The 20,447-nt window shown below is 37.2% G+C and overlaps 1 protein-coding gene and 1 long non-coding RNA gene across 4 annotated transcripts; one reads left to right on the forward strand and one right to left on the reverse strand.

Annotated features, from left to right (window-relative positions):
- Positions 1-4,309: 4,309 nt before the first annotated feature.
- LOC111605889 lies at positions 4,310-6,286 on the reverse strand. The gene is made up of 3 exons (XR_002751888.1): positions 6,103-6,286; positions 5,412-5,468; positions 4,310-4,490 (listed from the first exon to the last, which is right to left on the reverse strand). It is a non-coding gene; the product is annotated as an uncharacterized LOC111605889 (long non-coding RNA).
- Positions 6,287-7,925: 1,639 nt separating this feature from the next.
- a3galt2 (alpha 1,3-galactosyltransferase 2) lies at positions 7,926-20,255 on the forward strand. Of its 3 annotated transcripts, none has more exons than XM_023325711.1 (6): positions 7,926-8,009; positions 14,478-14,565; positions 14,975-15,064; positions 15,398-15,493; positions 16,239-16,376; positions 18,103-20,255. In XM_023325711.1, the coding sequence occupies exons 3-6, from the start codon at positions 15,039-15,041 to the stop codon at positions 18,785-18,787; spliced, it is 945 nt and encodes a 314-aa protein (XP_023181479.1). In that variant the 5' UTR covers positions 7,926-8,009; positions 14,478-14,565; positions 14,975-15,038; the 3' UTR covers positions 18,788-20,255. The 3 variants fall into 3 exon arrangements, with proteins under 3 accessions (XP_023181479.1, XP_023181477.1, XP_023181480.1); XM_023325709.1 differs by having other exon boundaries at positions 14,478-14,561; XM_023325712.1 differs by lacking the exons at positions 14,478-14,565; positions 14,975-15,064 and having other exon boundaries at positions 7,955-8,009.
- Positions 20,256-20,447: the final 192 nt, after the last annotated feature.

Genomic DNA, 20,447 nt, shown 5'->3' on the forward strand with positions numbered 1-20,447 from the left:
AATTTAGGATTTATTTGCAGAAAATCAGAAATGGTCAAAATAACAAAAGGTTCTGTTAGACCTCAAATAATGCAAAGAAAACAAATTGATATTCATTTAGGAACAACAACACTAATAATTTAACTCAGGAAGAGTTCAGAAATCAATATTTGGTGGAATAACCAGAAGGTTTTCAGTGGGGTTCAGTGCAGTGGGCTCTTTGTTTTTTCCAGAGCTGTAAATGTGATTTTATGCGAGAGAAAAGCCTCATCAGACCTACCATCACAAACACTACTGGGACTTTAACTGGAAATATCTGCTTTGGTCAGATGAGAGTAAAATTAAGGAAGGAAAAAAAGGATAAACATTTGGAAATTCTCCTCATCCCCAAAGTTAAGCATAGTGGTGGATGTGTGATCCTGTGGGACAAACTTGGAGTCTGTAGGATTTAGATGCCATAAATGGAAAACAAGATTATTTTCCTTATTGGTAAATTTACATTATTGCATTTTCAAAAGAAAAAGATTAATTTAAGGGTTATTTTACACATCTCTTAGGTGGTTTGTCAACATATTTGTCTGTAAGTTAACATAAACGTGTAGGTTTGTGTATTCATGTGTTTTAACACTAAGGCATTCGATGTGTCAGCATCTTCAGTTCCAGTGATGTCTTCGCCTTCTTGCCAAACTCAGAGTCAGATGGAGAGGTTTGATTAAACTTCACCGACAGTCACCTGAAAAAAATCTAGGTTGAGGAAACTGTTGAGTTTTTCACATCACTGCAAAACAGAGCAGAAAAAGCTGAAGCATTCAGAGGGTAAAGGCAGAACTCCTCAATCTGTTTCCCTTTGACAAAAATATGATTTTTTTGTTGTTTTGAAAAATAGATGTTATTCACTTAAAGAAATCACGTTATTTAGCGTTTTTAGTTGACGTTCTCTTAATAATATCCTTGTGCTCTCTTGATGCAGATACTATAAAAAGTTATCAAAAATCAAATCAGATTTTATTTGTGTATCATATTTCAGCAGCAAGGCATTTCAAAGTGTTTTACATGATAAAAACACAAAAATCAACAACTGAAACATTACATTTTTCCAGGTGCCATCATTACTCATCAAATATATTTGGGAGCAAAAGGCAACTGGGTGTTTAGATTTAAAGTAACTCAGTGTTTCAGCTGTTTTTCAGTTTTCTGGAAGTTTGTTCCAGATTTGTGGTGCATAGAAGCTGAATGCTGCTTTTCCATGCTTGGTTCTGGTTTTGGTTTTACAGAGCAGAGCAGAACCAGAAGACCTGAGAGGTCTGGAAGGTTTATACAACTACAGCACAATAATGTATTGTGACATGTTGACATGAAGCTATTTAAATTTTTCCGCCTTTTCTTTGTACTTGTCTTAACTGTGAAAGGCCTGTGTGACACGGCTGCTCATCTTTATCTCATTTTAGGATCATTTCAAACACCGTGTTTTCACCTGCTGCAGAAATATAACTCTGATTAAACAAGTTAAAGGAACAAAACCCTTACTAATTCATTTTCAATTATTACATTTCATTTTCTCAGACACAATGTCTTGTTCTCTGAACTCATGTTGGACACACAAACATGTTTGGATTCAGTTTTAGTTATTTCCGTCGGCTGTGATCAAAGCTGCATTTTATGTGCTGTGAATAACTTTTACTGATTAATTTTACACGCAGCTAATGCAAAGCATATACATGTATTTATGTGTATGCTTTGCATGCATAAATGTCTTTCCATTTTATTTTGTAAGACTTTGGTAAAGAAGCGTTATCTAGACACAAGCTGCAGAAAAATACTTTTATTAGCCTAATATTCTAAAAAAAATATAACGGTTTACATCAAGGTGAGGCTTTGTAAAAGAATGAGACAAAGTCGGGTTTATAACTTTACCCCCCTTGTTTGTTGTTCTTGGACAGAAAATAAAGATGTCCCTCGAATGCAAAGTGACGTTTTGATGTTTTTTGAGATTAAAGATTAAAGATGCCCATCGATGCAAATAGCTGTCCTGGTTTAATGAACGCTGCTGGGACATTTAGACATTCCCTCTTTTCAATGAAACATTCCAGGGTTAGAAAAATTGGAGGTTGTTGGAAGTTTTTATTGCAACTTGATGACCCTTTTGGGGATGAACTTGTCCTTTTTGCTATAGCCACATTTATTTATTTATTGATGAGCTACTTTGTTTTATGTCATGCAATTTTTTATGTATTGTGTTTAGATGCATGGGCTCTATCCATAAATCATGTTTTAGTTTGTTAAAGTTGTTTAAAAAGTCTACAGTTTCCAGGAAGTGGGCTTTTTTTCAGTGACTGGTTTTGCAGTATTATTAACTAGGCTGCGTTGTGAGCCAAGTTAAAAGACCAAATAATCTCTAATCTCTTCTGAACCTGAAATTATGACCAAGAATTATGACAAAGAGATCAAAAACATGTTTTCTTCTCCACAAGTTAGTTTATCTGTTTAAATGTAAGCATTAGTGACTAATGTGGAAACAAAAAGAACATAAAAGAATCCATGGATTCATTTTATAGATAAGCTAAACATCATAACCATGATCTTCGTCAAGGTTGATGAGACATTACAGTTTACAGCTGCAGTCTGAGGTGAACACATCAAACATGAAGTTTTCCATTTACTTATAAAAGTATGCGTTATTTTACAAGTGTTTAAGGCCTTAACTTTGTGTACAACACCTGAGTTAATTTGTAACCTACTTAACATTTGTCTTTTATGTCGGAGCATGATAAACTCTGTAAATAAACTACTAACTGTCAAAGCAATTGTAATAAAAGTGTTTTTGCTGATTTGATGTTATTCTATCGTCAGATAAACGATGTTTAGATCATTCTGTGCCAACCAGAAGTTTATATACACTCAGGAAGTGTTTTGATTGCGCAGCAAAGGACGTCTGTAAATTTTAGACACAATAATTGAAATCTGTGTTAAAATTATACATGGAGGATAAAAGAAATGTGCACGCACACTAATGTTTGGTTATATTTCATAGCTGTCACAAAGCTGCTGCTGTTTTTCTTGTTGAACACTCTTCATAACAGAGTTGGAAGAACTTGTTCAAATTGATTCGTTTTCCTTTTCAGTCCAAAAATATTCAGCAAGTTTGAAGTCGGATCCACTCTAGAAGCTTAACATTATCCTGCTTTATTCGGGCCAAAACCAGTTTGGATTTGGGATTGGGACAAGTATCCAGCGAAACGCTCAAACTGCGTCAGAGTATCAGATATCTAACTGACTGTTTTTCTGATGTGAGGAAATTGTCTGGGATGTTAAAAAGTAACCCAGGAACTAGTCAAACGTGAACTTATCGTAAATCTAAAAAAGAACAATGAAGAGTGAACTGATGACTTTTGGAGAAATGTTTTCAGCTGGACAAAGACTGAGATGTTTTGTTTAAAACAAACCCTTTATGGCCAGCTGTAAGGCATGGTGGTGGCAGTATCATGGTCTGACTTGCTGCCAATGCTACAGAGGCAATGCGCTAACTTCACTTTGAATCAACATCTAGATATTTGGAACTTGGAAACAACAGAATAAAGATCCCAAATGCACATTAAAACTGTTTATGGATGGAATAAATCTGATTTGACCTCAAACTTATAAAAAAAATGTACAGAGCTCGTCTAAAACGCAGGATCATACCAGAAAACCAACCACTTCTAATGAACTATTTCAGTAAGAGGAGAGGTCAAACAACCAGCCAGAGATAAGGCTGGGCCTTTTTAATGCTGGTTTATTAGCAATTTGCTGAGAGTCAAAAAAAAATAAATAAACGTAAGTGGGGATCTAAATGTATATATTTGAGCCTCTATTTAAAACCTGAAAGAATTAGAAAAATACACCAATCAAGATGTAAATTAGATCTTGTATTCTAAATAATTGTTTTCAAATTCATTAACTGTACAATCATTCCACCTCAGGAAAAGAAAGGATCAAATCAACCTGACAAAATGTAGAGTTCATACAACAGTCATGTTGATAAGGATCAAAACCTTCCTGTAATAAACATAAGCCTCTCCCCCCAGTCCTCCCAGTTCAGGTTAACCAGTGATTTATCTCCTGAGACCCAGAGAAAAAAAAGTTTTTGAATTTCGTTTTTTTTTACACTACATGACTCTTTGGTGTGAAAAAACATCACTACAATTGAAACATCCCTGAAACATGTTCTTATTTATTTTTTAGAGTATGTCCTTTGGAGAGGACATCGGGACTCTCTTGTGGCAAATATGAACACATTTCGAGGCCCAGGATGTCCTCTCTAAGGACCAACAGGATTTAACACAGTGGCATGTATGGTTTCAGAGTTATGAACAAAAAACCTATGTCCTCCACAGAGGACAAAAATGTATTGCTGGGTCTCAGGAGGATGTTTTCGCTTCTTTTCTCGTCAGACATCTGCTCAGGATGGGGAAGGTGTGAGAATTGGACCCACCAGTGGTGTTGGGTTACCGGTATCCATGTTCGTCACCTTTCTGTTAAACAGATGGAGGATAACGTTTCAGTCTCCTAATCCCTTAACCGTCACCCTCAAAACACTTTCATGTACGTCAAGTGGAAGCGATCTGAATTAGTGTCTGAAGTAGAAATCCAACAGATTTAGCTTCACAAGTGGAGAGTTACAGCTTGATGATGAGTGATGAAGATTATACTCTGGAAGTCTACTTCCAGAACCGAGAAACCACAGCTTCTATCACCATATCCATAACAAAATCATCATCACTTAAAACTACACAGAACTAGTTTTTATTAGCTGAGAGGTGAGTGGCTGTACATTTGCTTCTGCTTATATCTGTGGTTCAAATTGAATTGTTCTCTTAGAAACCGTAAAAAGCGTCACATCAGACAAAACACATGCTGTGTTAGACGACTTGAATTCAGTTGATATAATCGGCACTTTGGTGAAAACATCCTTTCACCAACGTGCCACTTTTCCGCTCTACGAACTGAAGAACAATTTAAATTTTTCAATCATAAAATTACAATTTTTTAAGTTACAAAACAACATAGAGATGAAACAAAATATCACAATATTACCAAACAGACAAAAAAACCAAACATATAAAAGAATCAAAGCCAACACGTGCAACTGGACTTTGGTGTCATAAACTTAGTTTAAATGTGATTAAAAAAAAGTATTATATAAAAGCTTAAGTTATCCCAACTAACCAAACTGTGTGATGATTTAGCTCAGCGCTTTTTAAGGTGCCTTACCTGCAAAGTTTATCAGTGTTAGTAGATAAAATGAGTCCTACTCAGTTTTAAACACAGTACACATTAAACATTTCTGATATTTGGTTATTCATCACTTTTCAGGCAGGATTTTGGAGACCAAATGTTAGGACTCAGCTTTTCAGGGCAGAGTGATTTGCTTTGCCACTCAAAGACATTCTTACCAGGTTGGGGTGACCTGCAGTGTGTTGTGTGTCAGGATGACCTGAAACGTTTCACAGCTGAAAAAGCAACCAACGTAATTAATGACAAATGACTTAATTTTATCCCGACACACTCAGCTTGGAGAATGAAATACAGCTCTGGAAAAAATTAACAGATCACTTAAAATGATCAGTTTCTCTGATTTTACTCTCTATGGATATATGTTTAAGTAAAATGAACATTGTTCTTTTATTCTATGAACTACTGACATGTCTCCTAAATGCCAAGCAAAAATTTACTATTTATTAGCAGAAAATGAGAAATGGTCAAAATAATGAAAAAGATGCAGAGGTTTCAGACCTCAAATAATGCAAAGAAAACAAGTTCGTATTCATTTTGAAGCAACAATAATAATGTTTTAACTCAGGAAGAGTTCATCTAATCAGATAGACCATTTATTTAAAAAAGACATTTGTGGATCGAGACATCAGGGGAGTCTCAAAATTCACACATAAATGCACTTAACTCACAGGCCAGAAACAGCTTATAAATCAAGATATATTTGTGTTTGCAACAAAAATACAAGTGTGGATCTCATCCTGTGCATTTGTGAATTTTTTGCATTTGTGAGTCTTGCTCTGTGCATTTGTGAATTATGAGACAGTTTTAGCTCCATATCTCCGATCTTTTCAAAAGTGACCTGAATCCTACCGGCCAGGTCCTGAGCGTCACTGATACTCGACAAACGTCACTATTCTGCACATCTTGATACGCGCAAGAGGAATAAAAACAACAATCATGGCGGACAGTAGTGATGATTAAGCTGTTAAAGTGCTGCTCTGGTCGGACAACATCTTCAAAATCGCAAGCTCTGCTCCACCGTTAACGTCCACGTTTACTTCCGCAAACACTGACCACTATTTCTTCATGGTGGTTTGCAAAACACTGAGCACGCTCTGACGTCATTGCGCCCTTTACTGAACATGCGGGACACTTTCAGGTTGTTTGCAGTTTACGCTTGAGATCACATACAAGTCAGCCTAATAGCATAATTGCCTAAATTATTAGGCTGAGGATTGGAAGTGTGAACGACCACCAACAAAATATCCGATCAGAGACCTCAAGGCTCACCGCGCTGCATGTTTTAGGTATTTCCTTGCTTCAGTCCAGCTGATTTCAATTGATGACTGATTGACAGGCGTTTGTTGAACTGCACTCAGTTGAATCAGGCACATTAAAGCAGGGAAACCTCTACAACATGTAGGACAGTGTTGGGAAACAGTGTTGTGAAACACTGGATTAGACAAAACACCGGAATTGGGTCATTCGGGCTGCAGTGTGAACAAGCCTAAACGTCACTCAAATTAACCATCCTGAAATGGCAACGTTATGGATTTAAGGAAAAACATCGGTAACATTTTTATTTGAATGCATAAGACTGACATGACGCTGGTATAAACATGAAGGAGTCTGAATGACTGTCATTCAGAAAATAACGACACTTTTAGCGCAAAATTGACACTTTTAATGGCTTTTTAATGCAACCTTTAGTACGGCTTTGAATTAAAAGTGCCATTACCGAACAGTCATAAACATGTTCATAACAGATGTTTTGTCATGTCAGACTTATGCACACTCTTTCAAATAAAGTGCTACCAAGACATCCATCTTTTCCTTATTATTCGGATATTCCGCAATTATAAATAATTTGAGGTAATCTAACAGTTTTACATCGACCTGTTTACAGTATACAAGTCAAAGTGTCGATGTCAATAATAATAATAATAAAAATCCTGTATAAAGATATAAAAAAGTTATGATGAAGTAAGTATGAGTGGAGAAATGTTGCTTTAGTTAAGTTTCTGACACAGAGATGAAACACGAAGCGTCGCTCCAACGACGGAAGAGAAGCGATGATAAAGACGAGGCTGAAAACAGAAACCTGCTTTGTTCACGTTAAAATGTTAACACGTTTAATAATTTTCTGTCAGCATGCAGGTTGTTGGTCATTCTCTGATTCTTACAGGATGTGGTAATAATACCACATCCTGTTTTCCTGTTTCAGTTCTCTTTTTTAAGGCTAGAGAAAACAAAGTCTGCTATAAAACCTTTGTCTGGAATTGGCCATCAGTGCGTCGACAAAAACATACAGAAAATATTGCACCACTAGTAAATTTACATTTATTATTATTAATATATTATCCATCCATCCATATTAAATTATATATATCAAATTATTATATAGTATTATAATAATAATACATTCATAATTTTATTATTATTATCATTATAATTACTTTTGAAAATAAAGAGGACAATGCATATTAACCAACATGAATTGCGTAAATATGCCAGATTTAGCCAGAGAGACTGATTAATCTGTATTATTCCCATAATAACCATTGGTATTAGTGGGAATCACTGCATTTGAGCTGGGACCAGTAGGGCGCTGGTTTCATGTCTGAAGCCAACTCCCCTTTTCAAAGTAATGGGTTTCTTGAAAAGGGAGTGACATGCAAATTAGGATATTGTACAGACAACCTGCTCCTACTGTGGAGCTTTATGCGCCGTGGCGTTTAACATGTGAAGCGTTTTGGATTAACAAAAGAAACCTACAGGTAGGCAAAAAAAAAAAAAACATTTTAAAATGTTGTGTAGGACTAAATCTTTAAGGATTGTTTTTTTATGAGCCTAATCGGTCTGTCCATCATCTGCCTAAACCTTAGCGCAAAATTAAGTATTAATCAGAAAAATCGATCAATAGAAAACAAACTTGGCGGGACATACTTTTAATTATTTCCCTATGTGTGTTAGGAAAAGTTTCAGTCTCACGTCAAAACGCGTAAAAATAAAGCGTGCAGCATCTGCATCGCAAAATACCCGACTGATTTTTCTTAATTTACAATTTCGTCACACTTTGATGTTGTTTATTGGGGTTTTTACGAAACAAAATGGTGCATATGTGATATATAGTTTAAAATACATTTCACGGGAATCTGACAATTGTTGCATACTGAATAAATTATTAAGATTTATTAAGAATATGAGTCGAAATCGGCATTTTGACATTTTGAAAAATGGAGCAGCCTTGAGCAATCGCTCTGAAGTTTTATTGTCAGATTCCCAATTTGTCTGGACATGACTTGTTCTGACATGTAAATATGCTTTAGTCCAGATTGCATCACAGACTACCTTTTAATGTTCGTTTATTCCTACTTCCTGCCCAACAAAGATACAGTCACACTTATGATAGACTGGTTGAGATTAAGATAATAAAAAAATATACTGCAAAATAGCAAGAAAGCAGCAAAATAGAAAAACCAACATATTTAAAGAAAAAAAAAACTGTTTTGAAAGTGACTGATGTTTTTTCTCTGGTTGAGTAGCTTTTGTAACATCCTCATAAAAAAGAAATATAAATAGATTAACAACAATGACTTGTGCTACTAGGATTTTGCAGAAAAGTATGGCAAGTTATTTTAATTCTGCACACAAAATTTAAATATGCTGCTTTTATTTTGGAAATGTTGGTTTGTCCAGCCTTTTGAATGTCTTATTTTGCACTTTATAACATTTAAAGCTGCTTTTATAAACTGTCTGCTATGCAAATGTGTGCCGTGAGAAACTTTCAAAGACGTAAAAATACTCAAAGTCTGCAGAACATCTTCACATTACGTTGCGTATTACTTTAGATTTCTGCACAGAGTAAATCCTTCTTGAAGCAGGACAGATGCAACAGGCTACATGCATTGATTTCTCACGTCTTTGCATCTTTTGTTATTATTTCTCATGATTTTCATTTGAACCTGAATTTTTAAGGCAGCTTGGTGCTGTTGAGTGCCAGACTGTTTCACCGACATCAAACCTGTTTTACTGTTCCACTTTTCACAATCAAATCCAAAACGAGCTGTGGCCTCATCATGACTAAAAGCGGTGCTGTAAAGTCGTATGTGGTTTTGTGGAAACCGGACACACTTTCAGATCAGACATGAACTTGACTCTTCGCTCAGACTGGTGCTGTTTTAAAACAGCAACTTCATCTACAGGCAACTCTATAGGGGATGTTGTGGAAAATGAACCATTTCATTTTTCATCTTGTTTCATTTTCATTTCTCATCCTGCTCATAAAAATAGATATCACAAATTAAATACAATCAAATATTTGAAACTTTTTTTTAGGTCAAATCAACAATTCTTCCTATGGACACAACAGGCCTGAAGGGACGTTTAGTATCGAATTGGTCTATATCAGGGCTCACCAACACGGTGCCCGCGGGCACCTGGTCGCCCGCAAGGACCACATGAGTCGCCCGCAAGCCCGTTCTAAAAATAGGACAACTCACTAGTGAGCTGTGTCTAAAATTTTTTTTATTCTGTCTTCAAATTAGACAAAATTGGTGTCAATCAACTCGGCTACGTTTGTGCTGGTTTGTGCAGCAAAAATTTTCGTTTGTGCCGCTATCATTTTAAAGATATAAAGAAATGTTTTTAGAGGTCATCAAAGATCAACCAGCCCCCCACCTTCTTCAAATCAGACGAAATGGGTGTCAATCAACTTGGCTACGTTTGTGCTGGTTTGTGCAGCAAAGATTTTTGTTTGTGCTGCTTCAGTTTTGAAGATATTAAGAAATGTTTTAGAGGTCATCAAAGGTCAACCAGCCCTCTTAATATCTTTAAAATGACAGCTGCACAAACAAAAATCTTTGCTGCACAAACCAGCACAAATGTAGCCGAGTTGATTGACACCCATTTCGTCTGATTTGAAGAAGGTGGGGGGGCTGGTTGACCTTTTGACCTTTACCCTTTCCTTAATATCTTCAAAACCGAAGCAGCACAAACAAAAATCTTTGCTGCACAAACCAGCACAAACGTAGCCGAGTTGATTGACACCCATTTCGTCTGATTTGAAGAAGGTGGGGGGCTGGTTGACCTTTGATGACCTCTAAAAACATTTCTTTATATCTTTAAAATGATAACGGCACAAACGAAAATTTTTGCTGCACAAACCAGCACAAACGTAGCCGAGTTGATTGACACCCATTTCGTCTGATTTGAAGAAGGTGGGGGGGCTGGTTGACCTTTTGACCTTTACCCTTTCCTTAATATCTTCGAAACCGAAGCAGCACAAACAAAAATCTTTGCTGCACAAACCAGCACAAACGTAGCCGAGTTGATTGACACCCATTTCGTCTGATTTGAAGAAGGTGGGGGGCTGGTTGACCTTTGATGACCTCTAAAAACATTTCTTTATATCTTTAAAATGATAACGGCACAAACGAAAATTTTTGCTGCACAAACCAGCACAAACGTAGCCGAGTTGATTGACACCCATTTCGTCTGATTTGAAGAAGGTGGGGGGCTGGTTGACCTTTGATGACCTCTAAAAACATTTCTTTATATCTTTAAAATGATAACGGCACAAACGAAAATTTTTGCTGCACAAACCAGCACAAACGTAGCCGAGTTGATTGACACCCATTTCGTCTGATTTGAAGAAGGTGGGGGGGCTGGTTGACCTTTTGACCTTTACCCTTTCCTTAATATCTTCAAAACCGAAGCAGCACAAACAAAAATCTTTGCTGCACAAACCAGCACAAACGTAGCCGAGTTGATTGACACCCATTTCGTCTGATTTGAAGAAGGTGGGGGGCTGGTTGACCTTTGATGACCTCTAAAAACATTTCTTTATATCTTTAAAATGATAACGGCACAAACGAAAATTTTTGCTGCACAAACCAGCACAAACGTAGCCGAGTTGATTGACACCCATTTCGTCTGATTTGAAGAAGGTGGGGGGCTGGTTGACCTTTGATGACCTCTAAAAACATTTCTTTATATCTTTAAAATGATAACGGCACAAACGAAAATTTTTGCTGCACAAACCAGCACAAACGTAGCCGAGTTGATTGACACCCATTTCGTCTGATTTGAAGAAGGTGGGGGGGCTGGTTGACCTTTTGACCTTTACCCTTTCCTTAATATCTTCAAAACCGAAGCAGCACAAACAAAAATCTTTGCTGCACAAACCAGCACAAACGTAGCCGAGTTGATTGACACCCATTTCGTCTGATTTGAAGAAGGTGGGGGGCTGGTTGACCTTTGATGACCTCTAAAAACATTTCTTTATATCTTTAAAATGATAACGGCACAAACGAAAATTTTTGCTGCACAAACCAGCACAAACGTAGCCGAGTTGATTGACACCAATTTTGTCTAATTTGAAGAAGGTGGGGGGGGCCAACTTCACTCAGGTCAAAACCAGTGCCAATGGAACGTAGGCTAGCGGACACAGCGAAGATGGGTGCTGAATGCATTTTCTTTCCCCAAAAATATGGCTGAAAAAAGAAAGAAAACTTATCACTTTAACGAGGAGTGAAAGAAACCTGCGTGTGTCTCATTTGTGGGGCGACCGTAGCGACGGCAAAGCGGCACAATATTGAGAGACATTTCACTACGTGTCACAAAAATCACCATGCTAACTACCCACCGGGAAGCGCAGTACGTGCAGAAAAAGCCAGTGAGCTAAAGGCAGCTTTGGGTAAGCAACAATCTTTTTTCACGAGGGCGGGAAAAAAAGTCACTAAAAACAACCGAAGCCTCGTTCAGAGCTACACATTTTCTGATCAAGAAGAAGAAGGCATTTTCAGATGGAGCAGTTGTCAAAGAAGCAATGATGATAATAGCTAACACTGTACTTAAAGATGACAAAAATGGAACCGATCTAATCTGTACTCTCTCCGACGTCCAACTGGGGGCATCTACGATGGCTAGACGAGTGTCAGCTATGTCTGGTAACCTGGGCGATCAGCTGGACCGGGATCTGGCAAAGTGCAGGTGGTTTAGCATCCAGTGCGACGAGTCCGTGGACAGCAGCAGTACAGCTCAGCTGTTGGTCTTCATCCGGATGGTGTTTGAAGATTTCTCCACAAGAGAAGAACTCCTGACACTACTGCCCTTAAAGACAACTACGAGGGGAGTTGACATTTATAACACGCTGAAGGAGTTTTTCGTGCAGAAGAAGGTAGCGTTGGAAAAACTGGTGGCGGTGACAACAGACGGGGCTCCTGCTATGATCGGCCGACATACAGGTTTCGTCGCTCACTGTAAAGGTGACCCAGACTTCCCAACATTTCTGCATTATCACTGTGTCATTCACCAGCAGGCGTTATGTGCAAAAGTGATCGGCTTTGAGCACGTGATGACTCCCGTTGTAAAAATCATTAACAACATCCGCTCCAAAGCTAAACAGCACAGGATTTTCAAGGTGCTATTGGAGGAGATGTCAGCTGAATATGGTGAACTGCTGCTACACACAGAAATCCGATGGCTCAGCAGAGGACGAGTTTTATTTCGTTTTTTGTCACTTTTGGGTGAAATCAAAGAGTTCATGCAGTCCAAAGGCGAAGACGTCTCACTGCTAGAAGACACAGAGTGGACCCTTGACCTTGCATTTTTGACGGACATTACTGGGAAACTAAACGTCTTGAACTGCGAGCTGCAAGGCAAAGGTAAAACTGTTGTTGATATGATAAGTGCTTTAAATGCATTTAAAGCCAAGATGAACATTTTCTCTGTGGATTTACAGAGAGAAAAAGTGCTGCACTTTCCCTCTGTGCAGTTGGTGCTGAAAAACAATGCTTCTGCATCTGAGACATTTGACAAAGTTGCAGAAAAGTACTGTGAAGTCATAAACAGACTTGGGCAAGAGTTTGAGAATAGGTTTTGTGATCTTGATCAGCTTGAGCCATGTGTGTCATTCATTTCCAATCCTTTCATGAATGTGGACACAACATACTTTGCTGAGAAACTAAGTGCAACATTCAACTTGGATGCTGGACAGGTGGAGATGGAAATCATAACATTGCAAAATGACCTACACCTCAAAGTTTACCAGACTGCACCAAACTTTTGGTCCCTTGTTGACACAGAGAAGTACAGTGGTGTATGCACAGCAGCTATGAAGGTTGCCAGCCTGTTTGGTTCAACCTATCTCTGTGAATCAGCGTTTTCTGACATGAACTTCATTAAGAACAAACACAGAACATGCCTCACTGATGCACATCTGAAAGATGCACTCACAGTTGCAGTTTCAAGTTACACACCAGATTACAGTGCACTGGTGAACAGCATGCAATGCCAGTCTTCTCACTAATAAAGAAACCAATGCCAGATGTTAGTGGCAACATGGCAGTGTCATGGCAAAGTTTAATTAAAATATTGAGGAATTGTGTTCAATTTAAAAGTGTGTTCATGACATATAAGTTATAATTTTGTTAAAAATGCAGCAGATTTGGTCATGAGTTCAAAATGTGACAAGATTTATTTAAAAATATGTAAGTTGATTTTTCTTTAACATTACATAATTGATAACTTTTTGAAACATGGTGCAACATAGTTCATGATTTGCTAAAAAAAATGTTTGTGAGTGGCTAGTGAAAATTGGACATTTTTCCTATGAAATGTAGTGATGTAAGTGATTATCTAAAAATGTGACAATTACTGAGATTAAAAGAGATAAAGTGCTGAATATTGATATCTGTTTCCCACCTTGTTTTCATTGCTAATTATTGGGAGAAACCATTAACATGATCAGTGTCTTCTCATAGATGAGTATCATTAATCATTATTGATAATGTATAACTAAAGGCAAACTGAGTAAATTTGTTATTTCAGAACCTTAACTCAACGCTGCCATTTTTATCTTTCCATGAATTGAGGAATTCGTTTTGAATTAAATCCCTTTAAAGCCAACAATACACAGCACAGAGTCAACCAGCCAAACCACTCAAACCGGTCTGAATGTAGACATTGGGTTTATTTTTCACAATGGCTACGATTTCACAGTTTCTTTTCTTGGTGTTGCAACCTGAAAATATCCTAACAGTTTAAATGGGATTTTTGCCCTCTCTTAAACCATGTCAGATACTTATAAATTGGAAACTTAAATTGATAAAATGTGTTGGTATTATTATTCATTATTAATATTACAGTAATCATCTTTGTAAATCCAGGATAAATGTATTTGTTACCTTTTTTGTTAGAAATATTGAATAAACTTCAGCTCTCATAACATTTTTCTCTTCCAGCGTTTTTGTGCCATAATCCACGGTTGCCATCATCCTCAGCCTACAGTCTTTTTTCTTTACTGAAGTCAACAAACAACCAACAATGTGGGTAAATGTCTCTCTGTCATTATTTACCTTATAACAAAAGCCTACTGATCCCAGTTAAAGTGCCACTGCAACACAATCAGACAATCTGAGATGTTGACAAAATCAGTCGAGTTCAACCTGATATATTTGCAGATGTTTTGCAAATACCATTAAATCCAGACTCCCAGTTAAGAGCCATGATTTAACAACGTATCCTAATTTAACCAGCTGAGTTTCTGCAGCATTTATTTTGTTTTTCCCTCAAACAGATGAATTTTAAAATTGGAAAAAGTAATTTTTAATAGTAATTTGTTTGAAATCACAAAAGCCTGGCACATCAACAGAGGCGTGTAAACTTTTTATATCCACTGTTCGTTTGTTTTTGGGATTTTTGACACTGTCTGGGGCTTTAACACCTTTTCTCACCACAGGAACATTCAGAGGTCAAAGACAATTGTGAAATTCCTGTTTTTATTTCCGTTTGCAACGTCCGTCATGTTCTTTGCACCTCCATCAGTTCGGTGAGTTATTAAATAATTAAAATGGTGTTAAGAGACTTGACTCATTTGTCAGGTCTGTACTGGAAACTAACAATATTACTCATGTGGAGGTAAACGTGGTTTCATTGTTTTGCATCACATAATAAAGGTCAAAATAAAATCCTAGACTAGATTTTCACCAGTCAAGCCACAGAGATCAGATTCAGACTAAGTGAAAACTAAGAACTCCCATGTTTTTCTGCCTATAAGCACGTCAGCTAACAACATGTAATCTCGTACAAGTTTTTAGAGTCTATAATGCATCAGTATTAGTTCAAAATTTAAAGTAAAAAACACATTTTTGTTTGATTTCAGATTCTTAATTGGACTCATTCCAATGGACAAATGCTCTTTGGAAAGTGTAGAGATGCTGACTTCAGGGAACAGTGCAGACGCAAGCCTCGACCTTTGGTAAGACGTCTAAACCTCAAGTTCTGCTTGGAACAGACATTTCTCATTAAGTCTTAATCTGCAGTATCAACCACCACGTTTATCTGCAGTTCATACTTGCTGCTACCTAAATGACTTGTACAAGAGTAATTTTAGGTGGTTTTCCTTGTGTTGCTTTAAATGTGTTCATGTTGTGAGTAGTGCAAGACTGGCATTTAGATTAACAAAATTCGATCAACATAAACATTCAATTGAAATTGAAGATCAGATCTTGTAAAACTTATTTTAAGAAATGTAATTAGTAGGCAATCTGTGTGTAGAATACCAATTAAAGAAGCTAAACTAGGCATAGAACATTAAATACATATGTTGAGAAAATCATAATTTTTAAATATATTTGGCCTTTTTAGACATTTAGTTTAACTGCTCAGGTGGCAGTGAACACCAAAAAGTTATCTTGAGGCCTTCAGAAAAACATCTCAACACTTTATGAGCTTGGCAAGTTATCTAACGACGTTAACAGCAGCTCCACCGTACAGAAAGTAGTCTAAAGATGAGAAACATTCAAAATATTGAGTCCAACGAAATTCAACCCAACAGCCGATAGCAAAAGACTAGAAGCAGTTTGCAAAGAGCCCTAAATGTCCCTACAGGACCTGTGAACTTGAGCTGATTTTACTTATAAATTGCATTCCTATTAAAAGAGGAGGAAACTCTCCATGCACTATTTTTTTTGTATAAACTTCAAGGTTCTCCTTTGTTTCAGGTCTCGAAATGACGTGCAAACATGCACTTCCTGGAAGGCTCCCATCATCTGGGAGGGAATGTTTAATCCCAGCCACTACGACCAGATACACAGGAACAAAGGATCTTCTGTCGCCTTGACTGTGTTTGCTGTCGGCAGGTTGGTTTTCAAATGAATGTCAGACAAGGCCAAACAAAACACAATGTAAAAGTTTCATATCAGTCAATATTGACAATTATTGATTAGGTTTTTTTTTGTTCTAAATATTTGAAATACTTCCACACTAGTTGAATAACCTTTTCCCATTTGATCCATAGTTTCCTCTCCAGCTGTTGCACTTTTTTTCTCCTTTCACTCCACGCCGTCGTTTTTCATTTTTAAGCAGTTAGGAGACATTGTGACAAAACCTTAAACTACTGCTGCGCAAGTTACTCCACAGGTTGTTGCTAGGTAACCAAAGAGTGAGTGAGTTGCTAGGCAACTAAAGAGCAAGCGAGTGCAGGGCTTCCCAAAGAGCATTGAACTCTGGCTGGGGACGTACTTTGCAAACCCACAGAAAATGCTACAAAATAATAATTAATTAAACCAATAATTACCACATTTATTCATACAACGTTGCCTCATGCTAATTTTAGATGGTGAAAATTTTCATTGTCAGATAATATGACTTTATTACCAGACGCTACAAATTTAGTCAAAATCCCCTCTTTTGATTATAAGTAAAGATGTAATATTTTATATTTATCACATCAAATTTAATTTTATTCCCCCAGTTCTTCTGTGTTTTGCAGCAGCGTTCTCCACAGCTGGACAGTTCCTTTGCTCTTTTTCTTGTCAGTAACTTTCATCAGAAAATTAAATAACATTTAAATAAATTATTTTAGCTTTTGTTTTATTTAGAAACTGACTGAATAACAAAAAACAAAAATTATGATGAAAAATTAAGATTTAAAAATGTATGGGGTTTATTTATTGTAGTTTTTTTCCCCTCGTCTTCCCTCTAACTTTTTACGCCCCCTTGTCGTCCCCCACTTTGAAAAACACTGTACTCAGAAAAGTGTTTTTCAACGTGAACTCAGCAGATTGATGCTACCAAACTAGCTTGTCTTTCCATGAGAGGTGGAGTGGGTGAAACCTTTTCTCCCACAATGCTGTGCTGTTCTGGATCCGATTGAATATTCCAACAGTCTGAACAAGCACCGATCCGCTTCAATGAAATTCTTTACTGCTTTTTTTCTTGACAAATAAATCAAACAATCAACATGCAATATTCTGAGAAAAACATTGTCAAAATATTGCTCATGCTTTAAGTTTCTCTTTCTCATATCTCGTTTAACTTTGCAGTCCGGTTTGTCTTGTTTTGGACGGGTCGATATTCTTGCATTTTTCTTGACTTACTCTGAACTTTCTGGTTTGTCTGTTTGTTTAAATAAGTCACTGAAGTAGCAGGTCTCAACATGTGCAGGTGTGAAACGATGCGACGTTGAAGAAAAACAGACAGAGCTTAAAATACAGTATAATAATGATTACAAACATGCAAACAGACAAAATACTAAATGTAATTTAATCATCAGGCTCCTAAACACATTAATAATGAATTTCTACCAACACATTTTTGCACACAGTTCACCAGTGGGAAACTTATCTGACTGTTCAGTCTCAGTCTGTCTGACAAAATGGAGCAAAATCATAATTATTCATAACAAAACCGCAGCTGACAGAGACAGAGAATGTGGCTTGTTTACATTGTTGTCATAGCAACTCCATAGCAACTGTCGTCACAGTTGCGGATACCTTCCAAGATGGCTGTCAGCTGCAAAATTCCCAGGATCACATCCTGGTTTCCACCACAGGAAGATAAAGGCTGACATCTTTGTTTCTGCAGGTACCTGGATGCCTACCTGGAGGATTTCCTGAGCTCATCAGAGCAACACTTCATGTCGAGTTTGCCCGTGTCATACTACGTGTTCACGGACACGCCTGAGAAAGTGCCGAACATCAAGCTCGCCCCCAATCGGCACCTGAAACTAATCAGAGTGGAGAGACACACGCGGTGGCAGGACATCTCCATGATGAGGATGAAGGCGATATCAGACGTCATCGAGTCGGATATCCGCCACCACGCCACGCACGTCTTCTGCTTTGACGTCGATCAAGTGTTCACCGGCAGATTTGGCCCCGAAGCTCTGGGAGACTCGGTGGCTCTGCTTCACGCCCACTACTATCACCTCCCAAAGATGCTGTTCACCTACGACCGCAACCTGAAATCCAAGGCGTTCATGAAAACCGGGGATTTCTACTACCACGCTGCTGTCTTCGGAGGCTCCTGGAGGAACGTGAAGGCGCTGACGGAGGCCTGCTACCGCAGCATCTTGGCGGACAAGGAGAACGAAGTGGAGGCCTTGTGGCACGACGAGAGTCATCTGAACAGGTACTTTTGGCTTCACAAGCCCAGCAGGGTTCTCTCTCCAGAGTACTGCTGGGACACCAGCATCGGCTACCGGAGAGACATACAGGTGTACCGGCTGCTGTGGGCACCCAAAGACTACTACAACCTGAGGACGTCATAGATAACTCTCTAATTTATTTTATTTAGATCCCCATTGGTAGCAGTTGACTGTAATTATAAAGTCAGAAAAGGAGCTTGTTTTCACCAAAAAAACTCGAATTATGAGAATAATCTCAAGACATGTTCTAGAATAAACATAGCAATTAATGAGCGTGAAAAGTCAAAGATTTGTTAGAAAAAAATTGTATTCTGGGAACAAGCTCAGAAATTTTCTCATAAAAATTCTGAAATTCTCAAAAGTTGAACACTTGCACGAAAAAAACTGCAATTTTGAGATTTTCTAGAACAGAAGTTGACAGTTTTTTATCTTTGAAACTCAGAAAATTGCCAATAGGTAAAAATGTTAAACTTTTCAAACTCAGAAATGTTAAATTTTACTGTAGTAAATTTTGGGGATCTCAAAATTTCTGAGATTTTTAGTGGAAATTTATTCCTCCTTTTTTCCCCTGTGGGATTGTCCTATTACAGCGTCGTTTCCTACATCACCTTCTTAAACTTTTAACCAGGATCAGACTCACTGAGAAAGATCTCAGTGAGTAACCTTGTTACAGTTGTTTGTTTTTTTCCACACAAGGCAGTTTGTATTTGACAGTTTTTTTCTCATCTATTATACTGAAGTTGTTTCTGCTTTTGCTGCAGTTTTAGTTTGCAAGACTGAATAAATCTGTCAGGGGGTAAAAACTTTTTGTAGTAAAACTCTTGATAGATTATGGAGGAACGTGTGACAATGGATTTTATCAAATTAATCAATTTCATGGTATATTAATTTATTGTTGTGATCATTTACTGGAAGTGAAATTGTGTTTTTGGTGCTGCAGCTCAACTCAGGCAGCTAATTTTGAATATAGTTGGTCTGTTTTGACTAGATTACTTTACTTGTATTTTCTTAAATAGTGCATAAATTATGCATATTAAGATTGCAGGTACTTGAACCACAGATCATATTTTAGATATTTAACATGTTTTGTCTTGAAATCCTACTTAAAACTCTGATTTGTTGATTTTGTATTTACTGTTCTGTGAACCAGATTTTAGCTGGTTACGTTTTTACACGTTTTATTTTTTAGTTTAACTTACATTTTTAAACCAAATGAAATTCTTAAACGATGCCGTTTGAATGCTGTTTTTTTTTTTTTTGCACAATGAGCTAACCTTGGAAAATATGTTTTTGCAAGTGGGCATTTCTACCGGTACTTTTTATTGTTTTTTTTTTAATTGAAAGCACATTTTTATTTGAATGTTCCATTATTTCCTTCATGTTTTAAAACTCTCTCCTATTCAGAGATGTTCTATCATGTTGACAGTGAAATCATTTTTTTATATCACTTTGCACTGAAACCTCAAATACTGCACTCCAGTCAGCATCATATTTTGGTATTTATGGAACTTTTGAACTTTATCAATTTTCTGTGTAAGAGCTTGAATTATATGAATGTAAAACCTTTGAAGCAAATAAAATATGGCAATGATTTCATCTTTTCTTTGCCGTTTTTGAAAAAGCATAAACGTAGTAGTGCAGGAAGTGTTCAAAGAAAAAGAGGCCGCAACCACAGTGGAGCTCATTTAGTTTTTTTCGCCTGTGGTTTTAACAAAAAAAGCCGAGTGGAAATTTTACTTTTCCTGCTGTCACATATAGTTCATCATTAATATCCGGTGGTGGC

The sequence above is a fragment of the Xiphophorus maculatus genome, chromosome 20 (genome assembly GCF_002775205.1).
Source record: "Xiphophorus maculatus strain JP 163 A chromosome 20, X_maculatus-5.0-male, whole genome shotgun sequence".
NCBI lineage: Eukaryota > Metazoa > Chordata > Actinopteri > Cyprinodontiformes > Poeciliidae > Xiphophorus > Xiphophorus maculatus.